General features: G+C 45.5%; 1 protein-coding gene across 7 annotated transcripts in view; it reads left to right on the top strand.

Annotated features, from left to right (window-relative positions):
* The window catches only part of LOC101288200 (zinc finger protein 470), a 99,625-nt gene that overhangs the window by 10,891 nt on the left and 62,764 nt on the right, over positions 1–25,970 (top strand). Inside the window, exons 1-3 of one of the 7 annotated variants that reach the window (XM_033411988.2) lie at positions 13,025–13,423; positions 18,889–18,981; positions 20,894–20,985. In XM_033411988.2, the coding sequence (XP_033267879.1) occupies positions 20,926–20,985 (60 nt within the window). In that variant the 5' untranslated portion in view covers positions 13,025–13,423; positions 18,889–18,981; positions 20,894–20,925. The other 6 variants (XM_033411987.2, XM_049703238.1, XM_049703239.1 and 3 more) reach the window with 6 other exon arrangements.

The raw sequence follows: 25,970 nt of genomic DNA, 5'->3' as shown, positions 1-25,970 counted from the left end.
ACAGCATGTGGATGCAGCCCACCCCAAAGAGCCATCGTGGGTTCACGAGCAGTTTAATGAGAAACGTGTTTGTACCATTTCAGGGCTTGGTGACCATCACGAACATGGCCATAGACGTCTCCCAGCAGCCAGACCCAACTCGGAAGAGTTTCTGTAAGAATGTTGTGTGGGAGGACCACAATCTGGGGGCAGTAGGTAAGGATGTTCCTCTCCGAAATCTGAAACTTCAGGAGCCCCATTTTCGTTCCTCAGTTTTGAATTGTATGTGGGGGTGGGGGGTGGGGGGGATGGCAGGGTTGTCTTCCAAAGCACTGGGTTGAATTGTTACTCGCAGTTCTTAAGAGTGTGACGTTTGTAGAGTTGAGAGTTAGTATCTCTGTCATACTTGAAGCATCAACTTCAATATCCTTAAAATACTCTTCACTTTTCTTCCTGGTCCTTCCTGTAATAAAGCGCTCTTCCTTCAAAGCCAAGGAATTGGTTGTCCATTTAAGAATGCCAAAGGTATGACTGAAACCCCTGTCTTTTCCCATGTGCAGGACATTGTGTGTCTGAGCCAGACTTGGTCTCTTTGCTGGACCTTGGGAAGGAACCCTGGGTGGTGAAAGGAGAGCTGGCAAGAGGCCCGTCCCCAGGTGAGCGCAGGAGGCCTGGGGTGGAAATGCCACTGCAGGCCAGAGTGTAGTTCTCACCAAAGAGGCCAGGTGCTCCCTAACGTACAGAGAAAGCCCACCACGTCCTCGGGTCTGGAAAGAAGATTGAGATCCGAGCTTTGAAAATTACATTGTTCTCTCCTCCTCCCCCTGCCCTCCCCTCCTCCCCCTGCCCTCCCCTCCTCCCCTCCCCCCTCCCCTCCCCTCCCCTCCCCCCTCCCCTCCCCCTCCCTCCCCCCTCCCCTCCCCCTCCCTCCCCCCTCCCCTCCCCTCCCCTCCCCCTCCCCTCCCCCTCCCTCCCCCCTCCCCTCCCCTCCTCCCCTCCCCTCCTCCCCTCCCCCCTCCCCTCCCCTCCTCCCCTCCCCCCTCCCCCCTCCCCTCCCCTCCTCCCCCTCCCCTCCCCTCCTCCCCTCCCCCTCCCCTCCCCTCCTCCCCTCCCCCTCCCCTCCCCCTCCCCTCCCCCTTCCCCTCCTCCCTTCCTCCCCTCCCCTCCCCCTTCCCCTCCCCCTCCCCTCCTCCCCTCCTCCCCTCCCCTCCTCCCCTCCCCTCCTCCCTTCCTCCCCTCCCCTCCCCTCCCCCCTCCCCTCCCCCTCCCCTCCCCCTCCCCTCCCCCTCCCCTCCCCCTCCCCCTCTCCCCTCTCCTCCCCTCCTCCCCCTCCTCCTTCCTCCCCTCCTCCTTGCCCCCCCACCCCACCTTCTCTTGGTTGATAACTCTTCCCTGTAGCTCTGCTCCTGTCCTTGGCCACTCAGACATGGATCAGCCACTTGGTTCCTTAAATGATCTCTTCCAGACCCCGAGGGTTTCTGGAGCTGTCTTCCAAAGGTCTGATGTTCGTGGTCACATGGCCACTCACTTCGTGATGCATCCATTCCTATAAGAACCACAAATTGAAGGAGGGAGCCACTTGGCTTGACATTGGCAGGCAATTGGAGAACGAGGGAATTTACACTTCTGTCCTCAGCCATCAAATATTTACATCAAATATGACATGTGCATGGATGACTTGCATAAACCAGAGCTTGTGAAATTCCCAACATGGCCTTAAAGAGGCAAAGGACAGGATTCCCCCCAGAGAATCCTTGTCTGGGTTGGAGAGCGTGGGCAGATGGATTGCAAGAAGACGTGGGCAGAGGGCCGTTTCTTCGATACACAAGGAAGGAAAAGAAACTTCTTTTGAAAATAATGGTTTTCAGAAAGTGTAATCCTGTCACCTGTCTGGGAAAGGAATAGAAAATCATAACCCGTAATCACAATATGTTGACAACTTTAGGCCCTTCAAGCCCTGATGAACACATATGTTGTTTTACGTGGTAGAAATAGAGTTTGCATTCTGTCCTGCGTACCAGTGTTTTCACGTGAGTTCCATGTTCCGTGTGCCACTGCTCAATTAGGTTGCGTCACATTTCTTGGTGTTAAAAATATAATAGGCACCTTCATGTTAGTGAAGGCTGTACATTTTGAGGATGGCTGTATCCCTGGAAGTGAAAATCTGCTGAGCTCTGAGAGTTTTCTGTTCTAGTGACTCTAGCAATGGCCAGATGACTAGATGTATGGGTTTAATTGCATCATCGTAGCATTGGGTAGTTTGGTGAAAATGTTTAGCTTATTATTTGGTGAAAGATTATAGCCTAAGGTTATTTTTTTATTATGAAAATGAGTTGAATACTTTCCTCAAATTTTGTTATTGTCTTTATCCTTTTGTAAAATGTCCCTCATTTATATCCATTTCTCTATTTGTGTCTTAAATTTTTTTTGTTTTTGATTTTTTTTTAATATTTGGCTGTGTCCAGTCTTAGTTGTGGCATGCAGGATCTTTCATTGTGGTGCGCGGGCTTATCTCTAGTTGTGGCGTGTGGGTTTTCTCTCTCTGACTGTGGTGCATGGGCTCCAGAGCATGTGGGCTCTGCAGTTTGCAGCACACGGGCTCTCTAGTTGAGGTGCACGGGCCCAGTAGTTATGACCACGCAGCATGTGGGATTTAGTTCCCTGACCAGGGTTTAAACCCACATGCCCTGCATTGGAAGGCGGATTCTTTACTACTGGACCACCAGGGAAGTCCCTATTTTTTTGTTTTTTGGGGTTTTTTTTCCTTTTTTGGCTGTGCTGTACAGCATGTGGCATCTTAGTTCCCCAACCAGGGATCAAACCCATGCCCCCTGCAGTGGAAGTGCAGAGTCTTAACCACTGCACTGCCAGACCAGTCCCAGTGGGGTTTTTTTAATGTGAGCATTAATTTTTTAATGTATTGTTTCAAACTATCTTTTATATATGGTAATAAGTATTTTTCTTTTCACTAGAATTTTTTAAATTGTACACAAAATTTTTAAAAATTTTATATAGTCTAATATATTACTACTTTTATGATTTCTCCTTCTATTTGTATCCTTAGAAAGTAGACAGAAACTTCACCTAAGTGGCTCTCTAGTATTACAATATATGGAAATACCATAATTTACTTAACTAATTTACTGTTGAGGATATTTGAACCTTTAGGTTTTTTCTGGTTTTCACCTGTAATAAACGGTGGTCCAGTTTGTTCATATCTCTTTGCATGATCAAAGTATACATGTCTTTTAAGTTTCATGAACATAATAACAGGCTGTAACACCATTGGTAAACAATATATGAGAATACCTGTTTCCATACATCTTCACTAATAGTATTTTGGTTTTTTTTTAATATTTTCCAAGCTGTGGGGTGAAAATTGAGTTTTGTTTAATTTTTATTTTGCAGACTACTTGTGAGGTTGTGAATACATGTGTTTAAATCCATTCAGGGTTTATACTCTGTTAGTGATGTCTTCATGCCCATTGCCCACATTTCTGCTGGGTCATATTTCCTTGCCTGTATATAGCATGAATGTAAATCCTGTTTTATAAATGTGATATTTTTTCCCCCAATTTCCTGTGGCTTGAAAGGTTGCATGTGGTGTTTCTTGCTATCCAGTATTTTAGATTGGTAGCTTCATTTATAGAAGCTTTAGCTTTGATTTTTGTTTCATTCATGGTTTTTTGTTTCTGTTAATAGATATATTACTCCCATTTGTACTGTACAACAAATTTGTTTGGTCTTGTTTCTGTTGCTTATTTAATTCTTCCTTGTTTCTCTCCATGAATACATTATTAAGTCTTTCTATCCATGAACACAGGATGTCTTTCCATTTATCTGGCTCTTAATTTTATTAAGCAGTGTTTGTAGTTTTCAGTGTACAGTCTTGCACCCTTTAAGGTAACTTTTTTCCTCAATAATTTATTCCTTCACTGCTATTTTTCATGGAATTATTTTCATAATTTCCTTTTCAGATTGTTCATTCCTAGTGTATGGAAATACAGCTGATTTTTGTGTGTTGATCTTGTATACTGCAGTTTTGATGACTTGATGTATTAGCTCTAATACCTTTCTTGTGGATTGTTTAGGGTTTTCTATATATGGGATGATGTCATCAGCAAGTACAGTTTTTTTTTTCCTTTCTAATTTGGATGCCTTTTATTTCTATTTCTAATTGCTCTGGCTGGAACTTCCCAGGTATCTTTGTCTTGTTATTGACCTAAGAAGGAAAGCTTTCAGTGTTTAGATGCCATTAAAAAAAAATACTTTATTTTCCTTTTTTAAAGATCATCTTTTCCCAAACATCTGGCTCTCTGCATCATCTCTCTCCCCAACACCACTTTGATCTCTGTACATTTATTGTGATATAGCTCTACTTGCACAAGTTTTTGGTACATGCTAAGTGATTTAGCAAAGGGATTTCAGACATAATCATTCCTCCCTGCAAGCTTGTAGTCTGAGGTAAGCCATATACCCGATCAGTGGTGTGTATGATGTAATTAAATATAATATCAGCACTCACTATTTTTATAGAAACAGTCTTTCCAGAATGAGAAATTCCATTACTTAAATGGCCAGAGAAGAAGTGAGGATTTTGTCAGGCTTGCAGAAGCAAGCAGGTCAGTGTAAAAATGATTTCTATGTGACCGCTGAACTTTAGCCATCAGTTGGCACTGTAGGTTCTGTTGAAATCAGTCAAATAAGATACAGTTGACAGAAACACCATTTCTGGTTGTAGGGGAGTGATTGGGCTTTCAGGACTCTTAATGAACATCATAGAATACACTGTCCTTTTGTGTTTGGTGTGCTTCTTGAAACAACTTTGGTGACATGATGACTGCCCTGGCATCAAAGCTGCGTAGCCAGGGGTGAGAAATGGTGAAGAGAATGACTGTCATAGACTGTATTTTTAGGTGATGTGATTACAGAACATTTTTCCGACTCCTGATGCTTCTGATGTGTGACTGATTCCACATACATTTATCTTTTTTTCTATTCACCTCTCTGGGTTCCTGTATGAATCCAGTCTGGGGTCGTCTTACATACAGTGTAGACTGCATGTTCACATGTTTTAGAGGTGCACAATTTATGTGGTTTAATTAGGGTTTAATTCACCAATTAGTGAGTTTCTTCACAGTTTTCCTTTTAGGGTTTAGGGTTTTCTATATATGGGATGATGTCATCAGCAAGTACAGTTTTTTTTTTTTCCTTTCTAATTTGGATGCCTTTTATTTCTATTTCTAATTGCTCTGGCTGGAACTTCCCAGGTATCTTTTCTCCCAGCCTATGATAAAAGAAATGTTTGTTTCTTGTTTATTTTCTTGATATCTTTCAGGCCAGCAGCCTATACATGAGACCCAGGAGTTATTTCCGAAGCAGGATTCATTTGCTGAAGTGGTAACGGACAGAACTTCAAACACTAACCTAGAGAGTTCCACTTTCAGAGGAAGCTGGGATTCTGAGGGTCTGTTTGAAAGGAAGCTGGCAGGTCAGAAGACACAATTCAGGCAGGAGGCAGTCACTCACAACAAAACCCTCTCTAAGGAAAGAGAGTGTCCGTATAACAAATCTGGAAGATGGTTCCACTTGGACATTTCAGAAGAGAGAGTTCACCGCTGTGATTCAGTTAAGAAAACTTTCCCCCCAAGTTCAGTGGTAATAAAACATGCAGGGATCTATGCAGGAAAAAAACTTTTCAAATGTAATGAATGTAAGAAAACCTTTACCCAGAGCTCATCCCTCACTGTGCATCAGAGAATTCATACTGGAGAGAAGCCCTATAAATGTAAGGAATGTGGAAAGGCCTTCAGTGACGGCTCATCCTTTGCCCGACATCAGAGATGTCACACTGGCAAGAAGCCCTACGAATGTATGGAATGTGGGAAAGCCTTCATACAGAACACATCCCTTATCCGTCACTGGAGGTATTATCACACCGGGGAGAAACCCTTTGACTGCATTGACTGTGGGAAAGCCTTCAGTGATCACATCGGACTCAATCAGCACAGGAGAATTCATACTGGAGAGAAGCCCTACAAGTGTGATGTGTGTGACAAAGCCTTTAGGTATGGCTCATCCCTGACAGTCCATCAGAGAATTCACACAGGAGAGAAACCGTACGAATGTGAGGTGTGTAGAAAAGCCTTTAGCCATCATGCCTCACTCACTCAGCACCAAAGGGTGCATTCTGGAGAGAAGCCTTTTAAATGTAAAGAATGTGGGAAAGCCTTTAGGCAGAATATACACCTTGCTAGCCATCTGAGGATTCATACTGGTGAGAAGCCCTTCGAATGTGGGGAATGTGGTAAGTCCTTTAGCATCAGTTCCCAGCTGGCCACCCATCAGAGAATTCATACCGGAGAGAAGCCCTATGCTTGTAAGGTCTGCAGCAAAGCTTTCACCCAGAAGGCTCACTTGGCACAGCATCAGAAAACTCACACAGGAGAGAAACCCTATGAGTGTAAGGAGTGCGGGAAGGCCTTCAGCCAGACCACACACCTTATTCAACACCAGCGAGTTCACACGGGAGAGAAACCCTATAAGTGCATGGAATGTGGGAAGGCCTTTGGCGACAACTCCTCCTGCACTCAGCACCAGAGGCTTCACACTGGCCAAAGGCCCTACGAATGTATTGAATGTGGGAAGGCCTTCAAGACAAAGTCGTCCCTCATCTGTCATCGCAGAAGTCACACTGGGGAGAAACCTTACGAATGTAGTGCGTGCGGCAAAGCCTTCAGCCATCGGCAGTCCCTTAGCGTCCATCAGAGGATTCACTCTGGAAAGAAACCGTATGAATGCAAGGAATGCAGGAAAACCTTCATCCAAATCGGACACCTCAATCAGCACAAAAGAGTGCACACGGGAGAGAGACCCCACAACCATAAGAGAAGCAGAAGGGTCTTCAGGCAGAGCACACACTTTGCACATCAGAGAATCCACACTGGAGAGTCACCTGCACGCCCCTCTTTACCTGCTACATCAAATCCTGTGGATCTGTTACCCAAGTTTCTCTGGAATCCACCCTCACTCCCATCACTATAGTCCTGAGACATTGTGGCTCAGATAGACCACTCCAGCAGTTTAAAACCTGTTCTCTCTCTTTCTGTCTATTCTGTTCTTGTCCTGTACAAGTTTATTCTTCACATTGTTGCAGTTAGAACGTGAAGATTTTTGTTTTAAGTGAAAATAGAATTCATTTACTCCTCATGTAAACACTTATGTTGAGGTCCTTCATATTGATTAATGCATAAGATGTGTGTAGCACAATGGCTGGTCCATACTAAGCGTTCAGTAATGTTAGCTCTTTTAAAAACATTGTTTTCAGACATTGAAAAGTTACCATAGGCAACTCTGACTGAAAATGATGCATAGAATGAAGCTAAGAGAAGCCGGATATTAGATCAGGAACAGGCGTTTCAAGACAGTGAGGCTTTGCCCGTTCTGGTTTAAAACTTGATTCCATAATGTTGAGTTAGTATTATAGCTTTTCATTTATCTGCATAAAGTGTAAGGTGCTGTGACCTTGTTGGTGAGAAAATTACATCTGACAACAGTCTTAGAAAGTGTGTAGAGAACATGGGTGAGGAGGCCACCTGGAAGAAAAGAACTGAAACAATCAGAGGAGAAGACAAGGTTCACCTGCGTACATTTAAACCTTCTGACATGTATTAGAAAATTTGGCGAGATTTGATCATTTAAAGTCACCTGGGCTCATGCGTGAATTCCATTAAAGTTTCAAAGAACCACTAACCTTGAGGCAGACTAATCTTGACTATGACTCATGGCCAGAGCCTCACTGTTTCATATGGCCCATGATCTGAATTTTAAAAATTATTTTAATGGAGGAACAAGTGAATAGAATAATAGCTTAAGACAACATGAAAATTATATGAAATTTAAATTTCAGTGTCCGTAAATAAAGTCTTATTGGCTCACAGCCATGCTCATTTGTTTACATATTGCCTAGGGCTGCTTTCACTCTACAATAGCAGACCTGAGTAGCTGCAACAGAGACAGTATTGCCTGCAAAACTTCAAATATTTACTCTCTGTCCTTGTGCAGAGAAAGCATGCCGACTCCTGCTCCAGTGCAGAGAAAAATACACAAAAGGTTCTAATTATTTTTATGAGGATAATACAACTCTCCCATCAAAAACAAGGAAAACTATAAAGCAACTTATGAATAGAGGTGAAAGAATGTTATTAAACTGTTGAACAATAGGAAATGTCAAAAGAAATACTATATTTTTCTAGATGAAGTAATACTGTTAAAATGTTTGTAAATTGTCACTCCCAATAGAGTCTCAGTAGGATATGTTTGCTCTGACAGTTTTAGCTGAAAACCATGGAAGGAAGGATGATTTGTCAAACATAGCAGGACATTTAAAAAATGTTTTGGTGGGACTTCCGTGGCGGTCCAGTGGTTAGGACTCTGTGCTTCCATTTCAGGGGGTGCGGGTTTGATCCCTGGTGGGGGAGCTAACCTCGCATGCTGCGTGGTGTGGCCAGAAAAAAAAAAAATCGTTGAAAAAATGTTTTGGTATATAATAAGATTAGCGTTTCATTATTGGGGAAATGATGTTGTAACAATTGATTATCCACTCTCCACAAAGAGAAGCATACCTAGACCTTACAGAGAAATATAATACAGTTGTATTTATCGGCTCTAATTATGAAATAATATGTTAGAGGCGAACACAGAAAGGAGGAAGGCTTTACTGAGTAGGACATGGAGCCCTGGAAGACATGAAGAGAGTAAGCTGGCCTGTACAAAGATTTAAATAAACTTCGATATGGTGAAACGTGTCAAAAAAGATGTAAGAGGCAACTGGCAGAAAATACACACAACACATATGAAAAAATATGTCATTTAAGAACAGAGTGCTATGACACAAAGCAGTCGGGGAACTAGGCAGTGCTTACCAACAGGCGTGTCACAGTGGAAGAACTCGAATAAAGAAAATTTGTTAGGTTCTTAACCTTGTTGCTCAGAAAATTACAGATTGAAAAAGAATCTTCTTGACTCGCAGATGGATTAAAATCTAAACTGCAGTTAATTTCCCATACTAGTTATTGTGGGAAAACAGGAGGTTGTTCATCATTACCAGTGTAGATTTGTCTCCTCCTGTTTGGGGTGGCAATATGGCATGACCTATCCACACTATAAATATGCATTCCTTTTGAAACAGTAATTCTAGATCTAGGAGTTTCATCCCAATGGAATAAATATATAGATATAAATAATGTTTATTGCAAAATCTTTTTAATTACAATAAATAGGATTTCAGTATCCTGCCAAGCAGATTGATTAAATTGTGATTATTCAATACAGTATTGTCCAGTTAGCAGAAAGAGATTAAGCTCTACATATGCTCCTATGGAGTATTGTCTGTCTACAATATATTAAATGCAATATGTGATTTGCAGAACTTTATGTGTAAAATAATCTTGTAGTCATAGAGTCAAAATTAATATTGAATATATATGTGTGTGTGTCTATATATATATTTTTTTCAGTATATATGTTGAAATCTGTTTTTGTCTTTAACACATGCTTTTCCTAGCTCTTTGTTGTCACTTTGCCTTCATTCTGTATTGTACTGTTGGACTGCCAGTCACACATGGCTCTAATTAAGCCAGTCAGGTTTTTCATTCTTTGTATTTTGACCGGAGACATGGGGCAAATATTAGGCTTTATGTATGGGCCATAAGGGATGTTTTCTTTTAGTATTCATTTTGATTGGTTGGGCCACTTGTTGTAACAGCTATTATAAAGATATGGAACATCACTCCTGGACTGCAAATAGGTGGAATTGAGTCATCCTTTGGCAGCAGCCTAAAGATTTCTGCATCTCTACCTGTCTGATCCATTAAAATGATTCCTGCCTCCTCACATCCTAGTTTTGTTTGGTTCTTTAAATCTTCAAGGTATCTGGTATCCTTTCAATATTTAACTTCTAAGCTGGAGTCATCTTTTATTCTCATACAGAAATTGGTACTAGAGGATGATTCTCAGACTACAGAGAAGCAGAATATTAAGGGCTGATTGCAAGAGATAGGTTAAAAGACAGAGAAACTTGTAATCCTGTGTTGTGTTAGGAAAGGATAGTCATGATGTAGCAGGATCATAAGCTCACTGCACACAAGGGGCTGGATAGCTCTTACCAAAAACTAAAGGCAGTGAGCAATGCTAGCTCCAAAAGTAAGTGTGATGCTTGTTTACAATGAAATTAGATAATTAAAAGTGAAAGGCCACTTGAAATTCTGACCTTAAGAAAGGCATTGAAGTCAGACCTTTCTATGATTGTGTTGGGAGTCTTCTTAAGTGCTTCTAACCACGGGGCTGGCAAATCCTGAAACCCAACTGCAACAGTAGATCCAGGTGTTTGCTGAGCTATGATACTTACTGAATTCCCAACCTCGCCACTTCTCTTAGATGAAAGTGAAGTGTGGGGAAAGATTTGAATCCATGTAACTGGAATGGGGCTATCACGAAAGATTCAAGCATCTTAGAAAACTTTTGACTTTCTCAAACCTTAAGAAACCTCCCTACTTATTCTCTTTGCCATACATCTGTGACAAAACTCTTGAGTCTGCTTTTCTAGTCTTGAAATGCAGACAGGGAGGAGATTCATGTCATCCAGAAATATTTAATATCCTTTATTATATCAAAAATCTAGGACACATTTTTGGAAATGTCATCTCGAGGGTTAGAATTTACATTGCATAATATATAAGGACTTGAAAGAATTCAAGAGTTTATAGTGCTGGATTGGATCATTTATGTCCCTACCCCTGACTTATCTTTTGCAAGTTCCCCTGTCAGGTCTAGTAGTTTTTCTATGTTCTTTTGACATGAAGTACCAGCATATTAAAAATCTCCTGTCTCCTTTAGGTACTGGGATTTCTCATGACAGTGATTACATTTGGAAAGTGTACTGAACTAGGGCATGTGCAATAGCTGGAGTATAGGGCAACAGGTAATCTTGAGAATAAAATGAAATGTCACAATAAACACAGAAATCCTAAGAATGTTCTGATATCTGATATTTTTACCTTATTTCATTGATCCCCAAGGTTGAAACTGCACTAGGGTTTTGTTTTAGTTAGAAGCACTCCATGGCATGGCATCCAAGTCCCACATCGACTTGAGTCAACAGAAAGGAGACTGAGTACTCTTGAAAGATTGTAATCAGTATCTGAACATTTCTACTGGAATTCCTGAATGACGTATTTGTGCAGAGTGAGGGCTCATGGGGGAATTCTTATGTAGTGTAGCTTGTAGCAGGTACAATGACCACAAACCCATATGGTTATTTTCCAAGGTCCTGGGTATGTAGCATTTGTTAATGATACCTATGATATGATTAGACAACTGCCCAAAGTTTGTGCTTCCCTTTCTGTTGCCTGAAAGTCGATTCCGGAATGTGACTGCCAAGGCACATCCTGCATTACTCAGCCACTATTGCTTCCAGTTCTGGCTGTGGTTTGAATAGGAAACGTGTGTCACTCTGGGCTCGGTTATTAAGAAAAGGATGTACCACCCAGATGGAAGAAGAAGAATCTCAATTGTATGGAACGGCAAAACTGCAAGATGGAAGAACTCTGGGCCGCTAAACCGCTATTTGGAGGAAAGCCATCAGTCACTCAGGAGCAACAGCAGTGGATTATTATGTGAGTGAAAAACAAACATATGTGCAGGTAATGACACGAGTTTTAATTGTGATAGCAGCTGTTGTAGTTCTATCAATGTGGTATCTTTGACTACTGATAGAATCCCTTTTTTTTTTTTTTTTTTTTGCGGTATGCGGGCCTCTAACTGTTGTGGCCTCTCCTGTTGCGGAGCACAGGCTCCGGACGCGCAGGCTCAGCGGCCATGGCTCACGGGCCCAGCCACTCCACGGCATGTGGGAACTTCCCGGACCAGGGCACGAACCTGCGTGCCCTGCATCGGCAGGCAGACTCTCAACCACTGCGCCACGAGGGAAGCCCAGAATCCCTATTTTAACTCACTGAATCACAGAGTAAGGGCTGTGATAGTATGTTCATTAGCTGTTGTGTAACAAACTACGCTAAAGCTTAGTGGCTTAAAACAAACATACATTTGTCATCTTACAGCTTCTTTGGGTAAGGAATCCAGGCATGGCTCAGCTGGGTGCCTCTGGCTCCTGGGGTCTCTCAACAAGACAGCAGTCATCTGAAGGCTTTATGGGAGGAGAATCATCTTCCAAACTCATTAAAACTGTTGGCTGGCCTCGGGTCCTTGCTGGCCTTTGGCTGGACACATCAATTCCTTTCCACATGGGCAGCTCACAACATGGCGGCTGGCTTCCTTGTAAGTGAGCAGGCAAGAGAAGGGTACCCAAGGTGGAAGCCGAAGCCTTTATGTAACCTAATATTACAAGTGGCATCCCCTCATCTTTGTACTTGGTTAATTAAAAGTGGTTCACTAGGTCCAGCTCACTTCCAAGGGGAGAGGATTACATGAGGTTATGAATAGCAGGAGGCGGGGATCATTTGGGAGCCACTTTAATGGATGCCTACCATAGTCTGCCCTCCGGCCCCTGGTGACTCATTTCCCTTCGGCATACAAAACAATCACCGGCTTCCAAGGCCCCTCCCCAAATCGCATCTCATTATAGCATCAGCTCAAAGTCAAGAATCTTGTCATGTAAATTAAGTACAGATGCTGATGAGGCTCATAAGACGTCGTTTCTTAAGTACAGTTCCTCTTGCTCTGTAGACCTTTGGAAATAAATTATCTGCCTCCCCTAGACCCCAGAGCGCGCGCGCGCACACACACACACACACACACACACACACACGCACACACACGCGCACACACACCCGCAAGTGCACAAAGCACCAGGCAAAATCCAAATCTCCGCTCTTCTATCCCGAAGGCTCCGCCCCTAGGCCCGCCTCTCCTAAGCTCCGCCCACTTCCCTGGCTTTCCCCTTGCTCAAGGCGCCTGCGCGCTCCACGTTCTTGCGACCCCCCGCCCACCTTCGGCCGAGGCGCGGGTGAGCGGCTACTCGGGTCTCGGCTCTCAGTGCCTGACAGCTGCTCCTGCGCACTCCGAGCCCGGCGACGGCTCCCAGAAGTCCCCGGGGCTCGGCTTCTTTCGTGGAGGCCGTGGGACCCAGAAGCTAAAAGGCTTCTAGGTAGCTCTGTTCCTGACCAGGAGGCACCAATAGGGGACAGAGGGCAGTGATCACCAGGCCGCGGGGAGGAACCCTGCCTAGCAGTGTAGTGCTCAGATTTCAGAAAGCCGCCGCCACCCCTGTCTGCACTACGTTTCCCAAGGGCCCTTGCGCTGAGAGGACGCGCCCACTTCCGACGAGACTTGAAACCCGGACGTGAGCGAGTCTGGCCGGTTCTGAGGAGAAAGTCTGAGTGGGGCGGCGGCAGCGGCTGAGCCGGGCACGGGGAGGCGCCGAGAGGTCAGCGTCCTGGTCTGCATGCTGGGGCGGCGAGGTCGTGAGCGTGCGCGCGTGATTTGGCGACTGTGACCGTCAGCGCGTGGTGTGTGTGTGTGACCGGGAGGAGGAGGCAGGTACGTGTGTGAATGGGGGGGGGAGAGTGTGTGCGGGTGTGAGATGTGACTGGTAGGGCGCAGAGGAGGCAAGTGTGTGACTGGGGCCCGTGTTTCTGCGCGTGTCTTTTGTGCACCTTGCACGTCCCAGCAGCATGTGAGCGACGGCGTGTATTGGGACGAATGAAGGATTTTACGTGGCTGAGAACTGGAAACGCCTCCGGAGAAGGCCACCCCCCGACACACACCCCACACCCCAGCCCCCCACACACCCTGACTCCACCACCAAGAACCCAGTGTGGCCCAAAGCCCCAAAGCCCTGGAGTCCTGGGAAGGCACCTGGTTGGGCCGGTGGAGCTTGTTAAGGTCGGATTTTAACAAACGGCACCGCGAAACAGGAAAGCTTCAAGTGAGCTTTATTAGGGAGCGCTCCCGGCGAGGTTCATTGGTCCGAGAGAAAGGGGCCAGAGAAGTCGCACCCTGGCGAGGGTCGGGCAAGAGTTTATAGGGGAAGAAGGGAAAGGGGTGTGGTGAATCTGGGAGGGTGCAGGGTATTCCTTATTTGGTGGTCTTTTCGGGTATCCTGGGGGACAGTTAGTCCCGCCCCTCGAAAGGCGGGAAGGCTGGGCTGGGTTCAAAGTCCCCAGGTCAGTTCCTGGAACTGGGTGGTCCGGAATGTCTCCAGGGCAGTTTCTGGAACTGGGTGGTCCGAAGAATTTCGGTCTGATGCAACCTGTGAATCTGATTGTGTTCCCCTGCCTTGGGCCAGTTGGCCTTACATCCCGACATCTTTGGTGTAATGGGGCGGCGTTCTGATCTCTGACTACTTCATGCTGAATGGGGGCGTCGAAAGGGGAGTCGGGCGACCAGAGGTCCGAGGCTTAGGGGGGTTCTGTAGGAAGCAAAGTGTAAGGACCGAGGAGCATTTGGGTTGTGGCCACCCGAGAGACATCCTCCATGCGCCTGCGAAGGAACCTAAGAAAACGGAGCAAACGTGAGCAAGATACAGATGAGAATTAAGGGGCCTAAGATTGGTGTTAGCCAGGTATAGAGGGTGGATCGCCACCAATCGGGAATTGGGGAGATGGACTGTTGGTGTTTGCGTTGGAGTTTTCTCTTAAGCGATGGAGGGCTTTTACGTTGTCTTACGTTGTCTTCGAATCCTGTTTCATTGATGTAATAGCAGCATTCCTCCTGTAGGAAGAGGCAGGTACCTCCTTTGTCGGCCGTCAGGAGATCCAGGGCTCGTCGATTTTGGAGGGCACCTCGGGCTACTGAGGTGATCTGGCGCTGGAGGGAGGTGATGGAGGCGGCAGAAGCCTCAATGGCTAGCTGGAGTTTTTGTTCTAGGTCACGGGATGTTGAGACACTGTGTGTTAGGGCTCCTCCCCCGATGCCCGCAGCAACGAGAGAGGAGGCGAGGGAAATGCCTGCGACCATAGGGAGAAAGATGGCCCTTTGGCCCTTAGAGAGGTCGAGGGCCCGCATGAGTGCTATCAGTTCAGCCCTTTGAGAGGTTGTCCCTTCTGGGAGGCGGTTGGCCTCGATAATGGTTGAGATGGTTACTACCGCGTAGGCCGCCCGTCGGCATCCGTCAGGACTGAGTATCGAACTACTGTCCACAAAGAGAGTGCGGTCCGGTTTTGAAAGAGGGGTGTCAAAGAGTCCCTCTCTTGGTGGTTTGAAGGGTTCTTATGACATGAGGGCAGGAATGGGATGGAAAACCCCCGGTGCCAGAGATAGGCACGAGGGAAGCCGGGTTCAGGTGAGGGGAGAGATCAAGAGAAATAGCTGGGTTTTCAATGAATAGAAGGTGGAACTCCTGGATGCGGGAGGGGCCCAGGAGGGAGAGAGACTTGTGGCCTAGGAGGTCGACCAGCTGGTGGGAGGAAAACACGGTTAGTGGGTGGGCCAGAGTCAGTTTGAGTGTTTGTTTGGTCACTTGGCTGCCGCTGCTAGAGCCCGAAGGCATGGTTGCCATCCCCGAATGGTTGGGTCCAGCTGTTTGGAGAGGTAAGCCACGGGGCGGTAGGAAGGCCCTACAGGCTGGGCAAGGAGTCCAGTGGCTATTCCAGCCCGTTCATCCACAAAAAGGTGAAAAGGTCGGTTTGGGTTGGGCAGAGAAATGGGAGGAGAAGATATCAGAGCGTTACGGAGGGTGAGAAAGGCCTGTCAAAAGGCAGAAGGAGAGGTGAGGGGTCCTTGAGGGGTTTCTTTAGCGGCTAGATATAAGGGTTTAGCGAGGAGAGCAAAGTTAGGGATCCAGACTACTGGGTGGAGAGGAATTATGGCCTCATTGATTAGTCGGAGGTCCTGGACCAGGCGATAATCCCCAGAGGCCTTGCGGACAGGCAGGATGGAGGTGTTGCAGGGAGAGTCCGTGGGGATGAGGAGTCCCTGGTTTAGGAGTCTGGTGATAATAGGTTGTAGGCCCCTAAGGTGAGTCTCAGAGATGGGAAATTGGGGCATTAATGGAAATTTGGAGGGGTCCTTTAGGTGGATGAGAACGGGGGAATGGTGTGTTGCTATTATGGGCTTAGAAGTATCCCAGACTTGGGGATTGATTGGTTTCGGTGTGATTGGAAGAGGGGGATAGGAGGGGGAGGGTTCTAGAGACAGGCCGAGAAGAAGAAGCAGGAGTTGGGAGGAGGGGACCTTAGGGTCAAGTCTAACCAGCTGGAGGGAGGCCCCTAAGTGGAAAAGGACATCTCGGCCTAGCAAGGGAACTGGGCAGGATGGTATGACTAAGAAGGAATGAGTAAAAGGGAGTTCTTCGATATGACATGGGAGTGGACCTGTCTGGAGTGGGAAGGATGGTTTGCCATCAATACCCATGACCGAGATCTGGGAAGGAGAAACTGGCCCGGAATAAGTAGGCAGGACCGAATAGGTAGCCTCCGTGTCCACCACATATGAGATGGACGTACCCGCTACCTGTAGCTTTACCCTGGGTTCGGCGAGGGTGATGGGGGTCTTCGAGTCCGGGCGCCGTCAGTCGTCAGCCAATCCCAGCAGTTCGAGTGGTAATGCCGTTGGGTCGGCCTGCCCCCCGCGTGGAGACGCTGAGGGAGGGCCAGTCGTAGGGCAGTCACTCTTCCAGTGGCCCGTTAGCCCGCAGCTGGGACAGGGCTTAGAAGGAGGTCGGGGATTGGGACATTGGCGAGCCCAGTGGCCTTCTTTTCCGCATTTGAAGCAGGCCCCCGGCGGGGTTGCCCTTTGCGGACCCCGTGGATGCTGTGATCCATGGGAGATGGCCGGCCTTAGGGCGGCTACAAGAGCTTGGGTTTGGAGGGCCCCCTTCTGGTGCATCCGAGCCTGTCGGCTGGATTCTGCCAAATCCTCACGGCCATTATAGACTTTAAAGGCCATCTTTACCAGATCTCGAATAGGGGTTTGAGGGCCGTCTTCTGCCCGTTTTAATTTCTTTTGGATGTCCGAGGCTGATTGGGTGATAAAATGGGTGGCCAGGACCGCTGCTCCTGCCGGGGTGTCGGGGTCCAGCCGGGTGTAGAGAGTTAAGGCCTCTGTAAGGCGATTGAGAAAGATAGCTGGATTTTCGTTAGGTTCTTGGGTTATCTCTTTTAGTTTTTCAAAATTGACTACCTTATGAGCAGCAGCCTGCATGCCAGCCAGGAGGCATTGGATCTTGAGGTCGCGTTTACGACGGCCATCTTGGCCATCCTGAGAAGTCCAGCCTGGATCGGTGCCAGGTACGGCAGTCGCTCCGACAGGCATGGAGTTGTCAGGCATGGAGTTGTCGGTAAGGTGAACCTGATCTGCATGGTTTCGGGCAGCAGTTTGAATTCTTTCCCTCTCGTCAGGGGTCAGAGTAGAAGATAGGACCACAAAGATATCGTGCCAGGTTAGATCGTAAGCTTGAGAGAGAGCGAAATTCTTTAATGTAGCGGGAAGAGTCGGCAGAAAAGGAGCCTAATCGCTTTTCTATTTGAGAGAGATCTTGGAGAGAAAAGGGAACGTGAACTCTAACTAATCCTTCCGCTCCTGCTACCTCCCTCAGAGGGCAGAGGAGATTTGAATCTTGGGAGTCGTGAGAGCGTGTATGTGCACTAATTGGCGAAACAAGGGGCGTGGGAGGAGAAACCATCGAGGGAGGCGGGGGAACGGTTGGAGGGGACGGAGCGGGTTGGGAGGAGGAGGGACCGCCTCAGGGTAGGGTGGAGGTTGGACAGGAGCTCTGGAGGGGGCAGAGGCGAGAGATTCGGGTGGGTCGGCTAGTGGAGGGGGGTCATCGTCAAAGGAAGTTAGGGGCTTGGATGTAGGAGATGTCTGTTTGGCAAGAAGGATCTGGGAAGTGGAACAATCGACGCAGAGGGAAGGGCGGGAGCGCAAATACAAGAAGGCCTGAACATAGGGGACCTCGGACCATTTGTCCGTCCTGCGGCAGTAATTATCTAGATCACGGAGGATGTTAAAATCGAAAGTCCCTTCAGGATTGATTGTCTAGAGGATATTGTGGCCAGGCCACGGTGGAATAGAAAATAAGCCGTCGGCGACGAGATCTTGGGAGAAACCGAGGGCTGTAAAATTGGCTAGGAGACACCCCAGGGGCGTCTTAGAATCTGGTTTCGATTGTGAGGTTCCCATGACCCCCAGTCTGTACCTGAGTGAATGGAGAGGGAGAGAGGCGTCCCTGGTCTCAGTCTCCAATTCACGGCAGGTCGGAGGGCGGTCAGGCGATTGGGACGTCTCCACAATCACCCGAGGCCCTGCGGGTCAGAGAGCGGTCAGGCAATTGGGACGTCTCCACAGTTGCCCGAGGCCCGGAGAGAGAACGGAGGAGTCCCTGACGCGGCCGCGATTAAGGACAGGGAGTCCGGTGGGCAGGGACTCTGAGGGTCGGAGGGAACAAGGGAGGGGGACTTACTCCGTTTTCTGCCAGATCGGGTGGATGAGTAGAGGTTCCCTTGTTGTCTCCTGGGGGAGGGGAGGAGCGGTCCGCGCGGTAACCCGCGGGGCTTGGTACCCCTCCCGGGTTTCGGCACCAAATGTAAGGTCGGATCTTAACAAACGGCACCGCGAAACAGAGGAAAGCTTCAAGTGAGCTTTATTAGGGAGCGCTCCCGGGCGCGAGGTTCACTGGTCCGAGAGAAAGGGGCCAGAGAAGTCGCACCCGGGCGAGGGTCGGGCAAGAGTTTATAGGGGAAGAAGGGAAAGGGGTGTGGTGAATCTGGGAGGGCGCAGGGTATTCCTTATTTGGTGGTCTTTTCGGGTATCCTGGGGGACAGTTAGTCCCGCCCCTCGAAAGGCGGGAAGGCTGGACTGGGTTCAAAGTCCCCAGGGCAGTTTCTGGAACTTGGTAGTCCGGACTGATGCAACCTGTGAATCTGATTGTGTTCTCCTGTCTTGGGCCAGTTGGCCTTACAGGGCTGAAGCATTTCTTGCCTGCCCCACCTGGATGGTGTGGAAGTCGGGACACTACACACGTCCACGGGACTAAGTATGGAGGTAAGAGTGGCAGACGGCCTTGGTACGGCTGCAAGAGTGAAAATTAAGGTTTGGGGGTGCTGTTCCTGGGCCCAAGTGCTGGAGGAAGATGTCCCTGGCCTCAGAGTCTGTTGGACCCAGAAGTCCAAAGATTTGGACGGTCATCTCGGGCCAGAGTGTGGAGCTGAATTCAAGGAGGGTTCTTGACTTGCCCAGAGTCTCCTAACCAGACACTCCCCTTCCAGGTCTGTCTGCGTATCTCCAAGGACCCAGGGGAGAGAGCATTCCCCATTAGAACATTACCTCTGAGTGCTGTGCTACTGTTCAAGGAGGACCTCAGTATTTAATATTTTTATTTTTTAACCTGTTAGAGTCCTGTCCTACATTATCACTGTGGGATGAGACTTGGGAGGAAGGCGAGATTCACAGCTTCGTCTGGAAGTGCTGAGGGATCCCAGCCTTTCCATGGCTTAGTCACCTTTTAGTGGATGAACAAAAATACTCCCCCATTTCTATCTCACACTTCTCTGTCTCCCGCTACCCCCGCCCCCAGCCAGAGTGAGTAAAGAGAGAGAGAGAAGGGAAAGAAGCACTGCTCATAGCCCTATTGTTCTTTGCTTGTTTTACTGCATGCAGTAACAATAGGTAATGTTTACTGAGTGCTTACTGTGGCCCAGACACAGTTCTAAGACCTTTTGGGTATGTTAACACCAAACCTCGCAATATTATGAGGTGGAAACTATCTTACCTCCTTTTTATAGATGAGGACACTGACGCATAGAGAGGACAAATAATCACTAGTAAGTGGAGGAGCCAGGATTCACATCCAGGACAGGCTGACTCCAGAGTCCCCCTCTGTACTGGCCCTCATGTAATCCCCTTGAATTGGGTATTCTTAACCACTTTTGACAGTTTAAGAAGCTGACCCTAAGAGTTCAGATCCCAAGACCTCCACTGCGCAAGTTTTTTTTTCTTAAACTTTCTGACCCAGTTTCTGTTATGTAAAATGAAGATGATATTCTATACCTCATAGGACTGTTATAAGGATTAAGTGAGCTCATACCTGTAAAGCACTTTGTGTAGTCCCTGTCACATAGTAACTAGTACTCCGTAAGTGTTCATTCTTATATTCATCATTATAATAATGCTTTGAAAAAGCAGTGGAGTTTAGTGGAAAGAAACCAGAATTAAGTCAGATATTTTTATCCTCTTCCTGATTGAAGAAACTTGGCTGGAGGGCTGGGGGTGGGGTGAGGTGGCAAGGGACTTCAGAGCTATAGTTTGCTAGAAAAGGAGAGCCTGGGTCTCCTGACGGTTTTTTGGTCCAGCTATCCGTAAGCCACATGGACTCTGTTGTAACAAAGGTAATACCTCTTTCTGGGGAAGATGGCTTTTTTCAAGTCTGATAGACTCTTTATAAGTCCTGAGTAGTTAGTTGCACATGAGGTGTTTTTCTGTTATATTCTGGTGTCTGCTTGAGCATATAACTTGGCTGGTAGAGTCACGCAGACAGGTTGATGACTGGGCTCCATTGTTTACAAGCTGTGTGACTTGTGCAAAAGACTTCACTTCCCAGAGCTTTCACGTGTGAAACAGTGACAGTATTCCCTATTTTCACTGAAGGTCGTGAAGGTCACATCAGAGTATGAATATATGCAGCACTCCTAATACATCTCTGTTGTTAATGAATGGGTGGCTTTGAGCAAGAGAGAGATTGTCCTCGGCCTGAAAATCCAGAGCAGAGCAGAACCCCAGCTGTAAATTATTGGTTTCCCAGGGAGTGCCTGGATTGTGAGAGGAGGGTGGAGTAGGAATAGGGGAGTGAGAACAGAGGGATCTGAAGGGAAAAGTTTCTAGGTTGTGATTATTCGAGCTACTCACCGTTCCTAGAGTCTCTCACTAGTCTTTCACCGTTCCTTTCTCTTCCTCCCAGCTGTGCCCTCTCAGGATGAAGCCCTTCTCCACATGAGGAGCCAGGAAAAGGAGAAGGTGATGGGAATTGAACTTCTTAAAGCCATGTCCCTGGTTAGTATTCCCTTGCTTTTCAGGACTTGGTAATGTTTGTTTCCTTCTGAAAATTGTCCCACTTTGGGGCCTGGCTCCTATTTCCTCTCTTTCTGACGAGTATTGGGGCTATAGGTAGCTTCAAACAGCCCAATACACTCTTACAGAGCTTCCTCTTTTTCCTATTCAATGTTTATTCTTCACTCAAGAAATGACCCACTGTGAGCCCTTCCCTTGTACTCTTTTTTTTCATAAGTATCTGACAATACAGAAATACAGTCCTTAGAGGAGATTTGAGAGCCACGATCTGCCTAGTTCCTAAATCCCCATCCTTGCTCTCAGAGAGCTTACTATCTGTTGGAGAAATGAAAAGGTAGCAAACATTTATTTTTACAGTGTGATCAGTGCTGCAGGTAGAGAGTGGACTTCCTGTGGAGTGGAGGGGAAGGGCCATTAATAGCCCGATGAGTGCCTTTGGGTGAATTACAAAAAGGTGCCCCTTCATCTGTACTGATGAAGCTCTGTGATAGGCCACAATCTGGCAGAAGGAAATCTGCTTATTTTAGCTCCTTTTTGCCATCTTCGTGAGAAATCCTGCACAATGTTACTCGCTGTTGGAAGGAGGAGGCGTTGGGAGGGCTTGAGTCACAGAGGAAGGGATTTCTGAGTTGCATATTGAAGGAAGTGGAGGAGATATGCAGGCGCAGGTGAGATGGGTGACATTTTCGCCAGAGTAAACAAAGATTTCCCCTCCCTACTTGACTGGAGCCATAGTGTCTTAAAATGCCAGGGAATGTACTACATCCTTTTTTCTTTCTAGGATGAATACCATAATCTATTTAATCAGCCCTTTGTTGTTCCATAGGTAAATTGTTGCCGATATTTTACTATTTAATAGAGAGCGTTGCAGTTATCATCCTTGTATTTGAATTTTTGCCCTCATCTCTGATTTCTTTGGACTAAATTCCTAATTTTTCATTTCTTGCAGATTAGAGTTTCTCACACTTACTCTACTCCAGAATGTTTTTTTTTTTTTTTTTTTTTTTTTTTTTGCGGTACGCGGGCCTCTCACTGTTGTGGCCTCTCCCACTGCGGAGCACAGGCTCCGGACGCGCAGACTCAGCGGCCATGGCTCACGGGCCCAGCCGCTCCGCGGCATGTGGGATCTTCCCGGACCGGGGCACGAACCCATGTCCCCTGCATCGGCAGGTGGACTCTCAACCACTGCGCCACCAGGGAAGCCACAGAATGTTTTTAATATTAATATCTTATTGACCAATAATAGAACCTTAAGAACTATAATTCATGTTCTGATTAAACTGCTGAACAAGTGTCACCAGCAAATTAATTATTATAAAACTATAAAAATTGGTAGATAAATTTTAAAATCTAATCAAATGAAAACAACTTATAATATTAAAATTGTTTTATTTTACATCAAAGACACAATAAGCAACTTAAAGCAAAATACCTTCTTTAAAAAAAAAAACAGATTTAATGCCACAACATGTACTACCGATGAAACTTGTTTCTTAGAGCATATATACATTTTAAAAGCATTATGGTTATTGGTCAGAAGAATATATTTTAAGAGTGCCAGAGTATGGTATAAAGGTTAGTAACAAGGACTCTGCAACCAAACTGCCTGGGTACAAATTCTAGCTCCACCATATACTAGACATATCACCTTAATTTCAGTTCCCTCAACTGTGAAATGGGAAAAATAATAGTACCAAATTTATAGGACTGTTGTGAGTATTAATGAGTCAATATATTTTAAGTGTTTAGAAAAGTACTTGGCACATAATAAGCACTAGCTATATGTGCTACTGAAGAACTACAATATGATGTTTAATGCACAAGAAGCACTGAATATCTGGAATGTTTATATTTCCAATGGAATATTAGTTTTTTTGTGGGTTTTTTTTTTTTTTTTTTTGCAGTACGCAGGCCTCTCACTGTTGTGGAGCACAGGCTCCGGATGTGCAGGCTCAGCGGCCATGGCTCACGGGCCTAACTGCTCCGTGGCATGTGGGATCTTCCTGGACTGGGACACGAACCCGTATCCCATGCATAAGCAGGCGGACTCTCAACCACTGCACCACCAGGGAAGCCTTGGAATATTAGTTTTAAAAATAACAACATTTTGCACTGAATTTGGGAGAGTCCTGGTTCTGGGTAATGGACTAAGCACGCTCCACCTGTCTTTCCCACTGAAAGCTGGGATGCATGCATGCATGAAGCATGCATGCTCCAGAATACATGAAGAAGCAATTTGAAGTCTCTGAAAAGTACATAGGCAGATTGGGAAAGAAGCCCAAAATGTGAAGTCCCACCAGACCTGCAGTGTGATTACCTTTTTTTTTCCTTCCAGTATCTCTTTAACATGGATTCAACAAGCACAGAACTCAGAAGTAGGCATTGGCGTGGATAGAAAGAACTGCAGGAGAAACTTTCTAGTTTAGACTCAAGAAGTGGGAAAGGGATCTAATGCTCAGAATGAGGGGGAGGGGAGCAGAAATCTCCCTTTTAAAGTGGTAAGTGCACAATGGAATGGAATAAATAAGGCCCAGTTATCTGGCCAGAGAACGAAAAAGAGGAGCCCCCTGGGAAACAAAGTACTGGAGAGATCCCAGAGAGGGAGGAAGTCACCCACATCAAGTTGTTTATGATCTCCTAAGCAGCTCACTCTGAGCTGCTCGTGTATGTATCTGACCCTGAAGAGCATACCATAGTCTATGAGAATGAACTAAGGTCTCAGGCTGGCCTTAGACCAGGCTGGCCACTTACTGGTAAGTAGGACAAAGGTGAATATCACTGCACAGGGTTGAAAATGGAACTGCTGTTGAAACCACCACCCACAGAAGGCTGGTTAGAACTTGCAGCCTGAAGAAAATATCAGCCAACATTCTCCATAGAGAATTTAAACAAGACGTAGAGTCTCATAATATCCAGAATGTCAGAAATATAATCCAAAATTATTCAGCTAATGAAAAACTAGGAAAATTTCAATTCATAGGGGAAAAGGCCACCACCGGATACTAACGTTGATGTGACACCAATGTTGGAATTATCTGATAAAGACTTTAAAGCAGCTGTTATAAAAGTGCTCCAACAAGTAAGGTTGAACATTCTTGAAACTAGTGGAAAGATAGTCTCAGCAAAGAAATAGAAAATATGAACAAGAAATGAAAAATGTAGTAACCAAAATAAGGTCACTGGATGGACTAGTGGCACAATGGAGATGACAGAGGAGAGAGTTAGTGAACTTGAGGATAAACAGACACTATCTAATCTGAATAACAGCGAGAAAAAAGATTGAACAAAGCCTCAGGGTCCTATAAGACAATACCAAAATGTTTAACATTTCTATCATTGAATCCCCGCAAAAAGAGGAGAAAAGGAAGTGTAGAAAAAATATTTGAAGACATAATGGCTGAAAAATTACCAACTTCAGTGAAAGACATAAACATGTGGGTCTATAAAGCTCATCAAACTCCAATATGATGAACCCAGAGAAATCCCTACCCAGAAATGTCATAATCAGACTGCTGAAACTGAAGACAAGGGAAAAAAACTTCAAAAGCAGCCAGAGAAAAACAGTGTTTAACATGCAGGACAACAGTGATTTGGATAACTGTGGATTTCTCATCAGAAACCATGGAAGTCAGAAGTCAGAAAAGTAGAACAACTTTTAAAGTGCTCGAAGAAAAGAACTGTCAACCCAGAATTCTGTGTCCAGTAAAAAAGCCTTCAAGAAGGTGAAATAGTTTCTCTTGTGAATGAACACTAAGAAAATTCATAGATTTTTAAAAGAATTACAAAAGGAAGTTTTTCCAGTAGAAATTATATCAGAAGGGAATTTGGAACATTAGGAATGAAGGAAGTGCAACAAAAATGGTGAATATTTATATGTAAATGCAATAGACTGTTCTTTAGAAGTATTTAAAATATCTTCAACAGTTGAAACCAAAACTAATAGCTTAGGTTTGCTGAGCTGGACAGGATTTGAACATAGGTTATCTGGCTTCAGACACCATGTTCTTAACTACTATAGCTTACTGAAATTAGTAAAATAAAATACAGGTAAAACGTTTATTGAAATACTAAACCAAATGTATCACCTCTTCCTGGCCTCCTGCTCTTCTTTCTTTCCCATCTCTCCTTCATAATTATCATAGGTAAAAATTCTTGAGTACTTAGCCAGGTAGTGTGCCTGTTACTTCATTTAATTCTCACAGTGCTACCATGAGGTAGGTACTAAAATTATTACCACTTTTTTAGGAGGGAAATCTTGAAGCACACAGAAGTTAATTGACTTGGCAAAGATCACCCAGCTAGTAAGTGACAGAGTCTGAATTCTTTGGAATAATAATAATCTAACCTTTTTCTCTGGTTTTATTTAAAACTCATTCTTAGATGTTGGTATAAGTGAAATCACAAAAAAAAAAAAAGAGGAAGAAATGAAAAATCTGCCATCAACCATAGAACTGGCCTCACTTCATGGTTGGTTAGAAATTCAGCCCATGTAACAAAACACAGGTTACCTGTCATGTGCCTACCTCATATCATCTCTTGATACTTCTCAGCAGATTATCAAAAAATAACTTGCCAAATGAGTTTTCTCCTAATATGTTTGTTTTTCAAAACAAAATAATAGTGCTGGGCATTTTTTTCTTTCATTCTTTTTAGGCATACCTCTTAATATCTCGAGAACACTAAGATTTCTTAGAGTATGTTGTGGAGATTGAAGTCATACTCATCAGGTCAGCATCATTCCTTGAAACTTTCTATTGCAGTCCCAGAGCTCTGTAGTTTTTCCATGTAGAAAGTGAGCTAACTCCTAACATAGATAAAATAATTTAGTGCTTGATGATATTGTGTTTTGAATGCAATCAACACTTTTTTATTTGAGAATGTCTTCTCACACCATAAAATGCTTCAAGAACAGAGAGTTATCGCTCATATTTTTTCTTTTAATATATATAAATATAGGCAGAAAAGTG

Source organism: Orcinus orca, chromosome 20 (genome assembly GCF_937001465.1).
Source record: "Orcinus orca chromosome 20, mOrcOrc1.1, whole genome shotgun sequence".
In the NCBI taxonomy this organism is placed as follows: Eukaryota; Metazoa; Chordata; class Mammalia; order Artiodactyla; family Delphinidae; genus Orcinus; species Orcinus orca.
The sequence above is the reverse complement of the archived record's forward strand: the minus strand, read 5'-3'. Positions and strand labels throughout refer to the sequence as shown.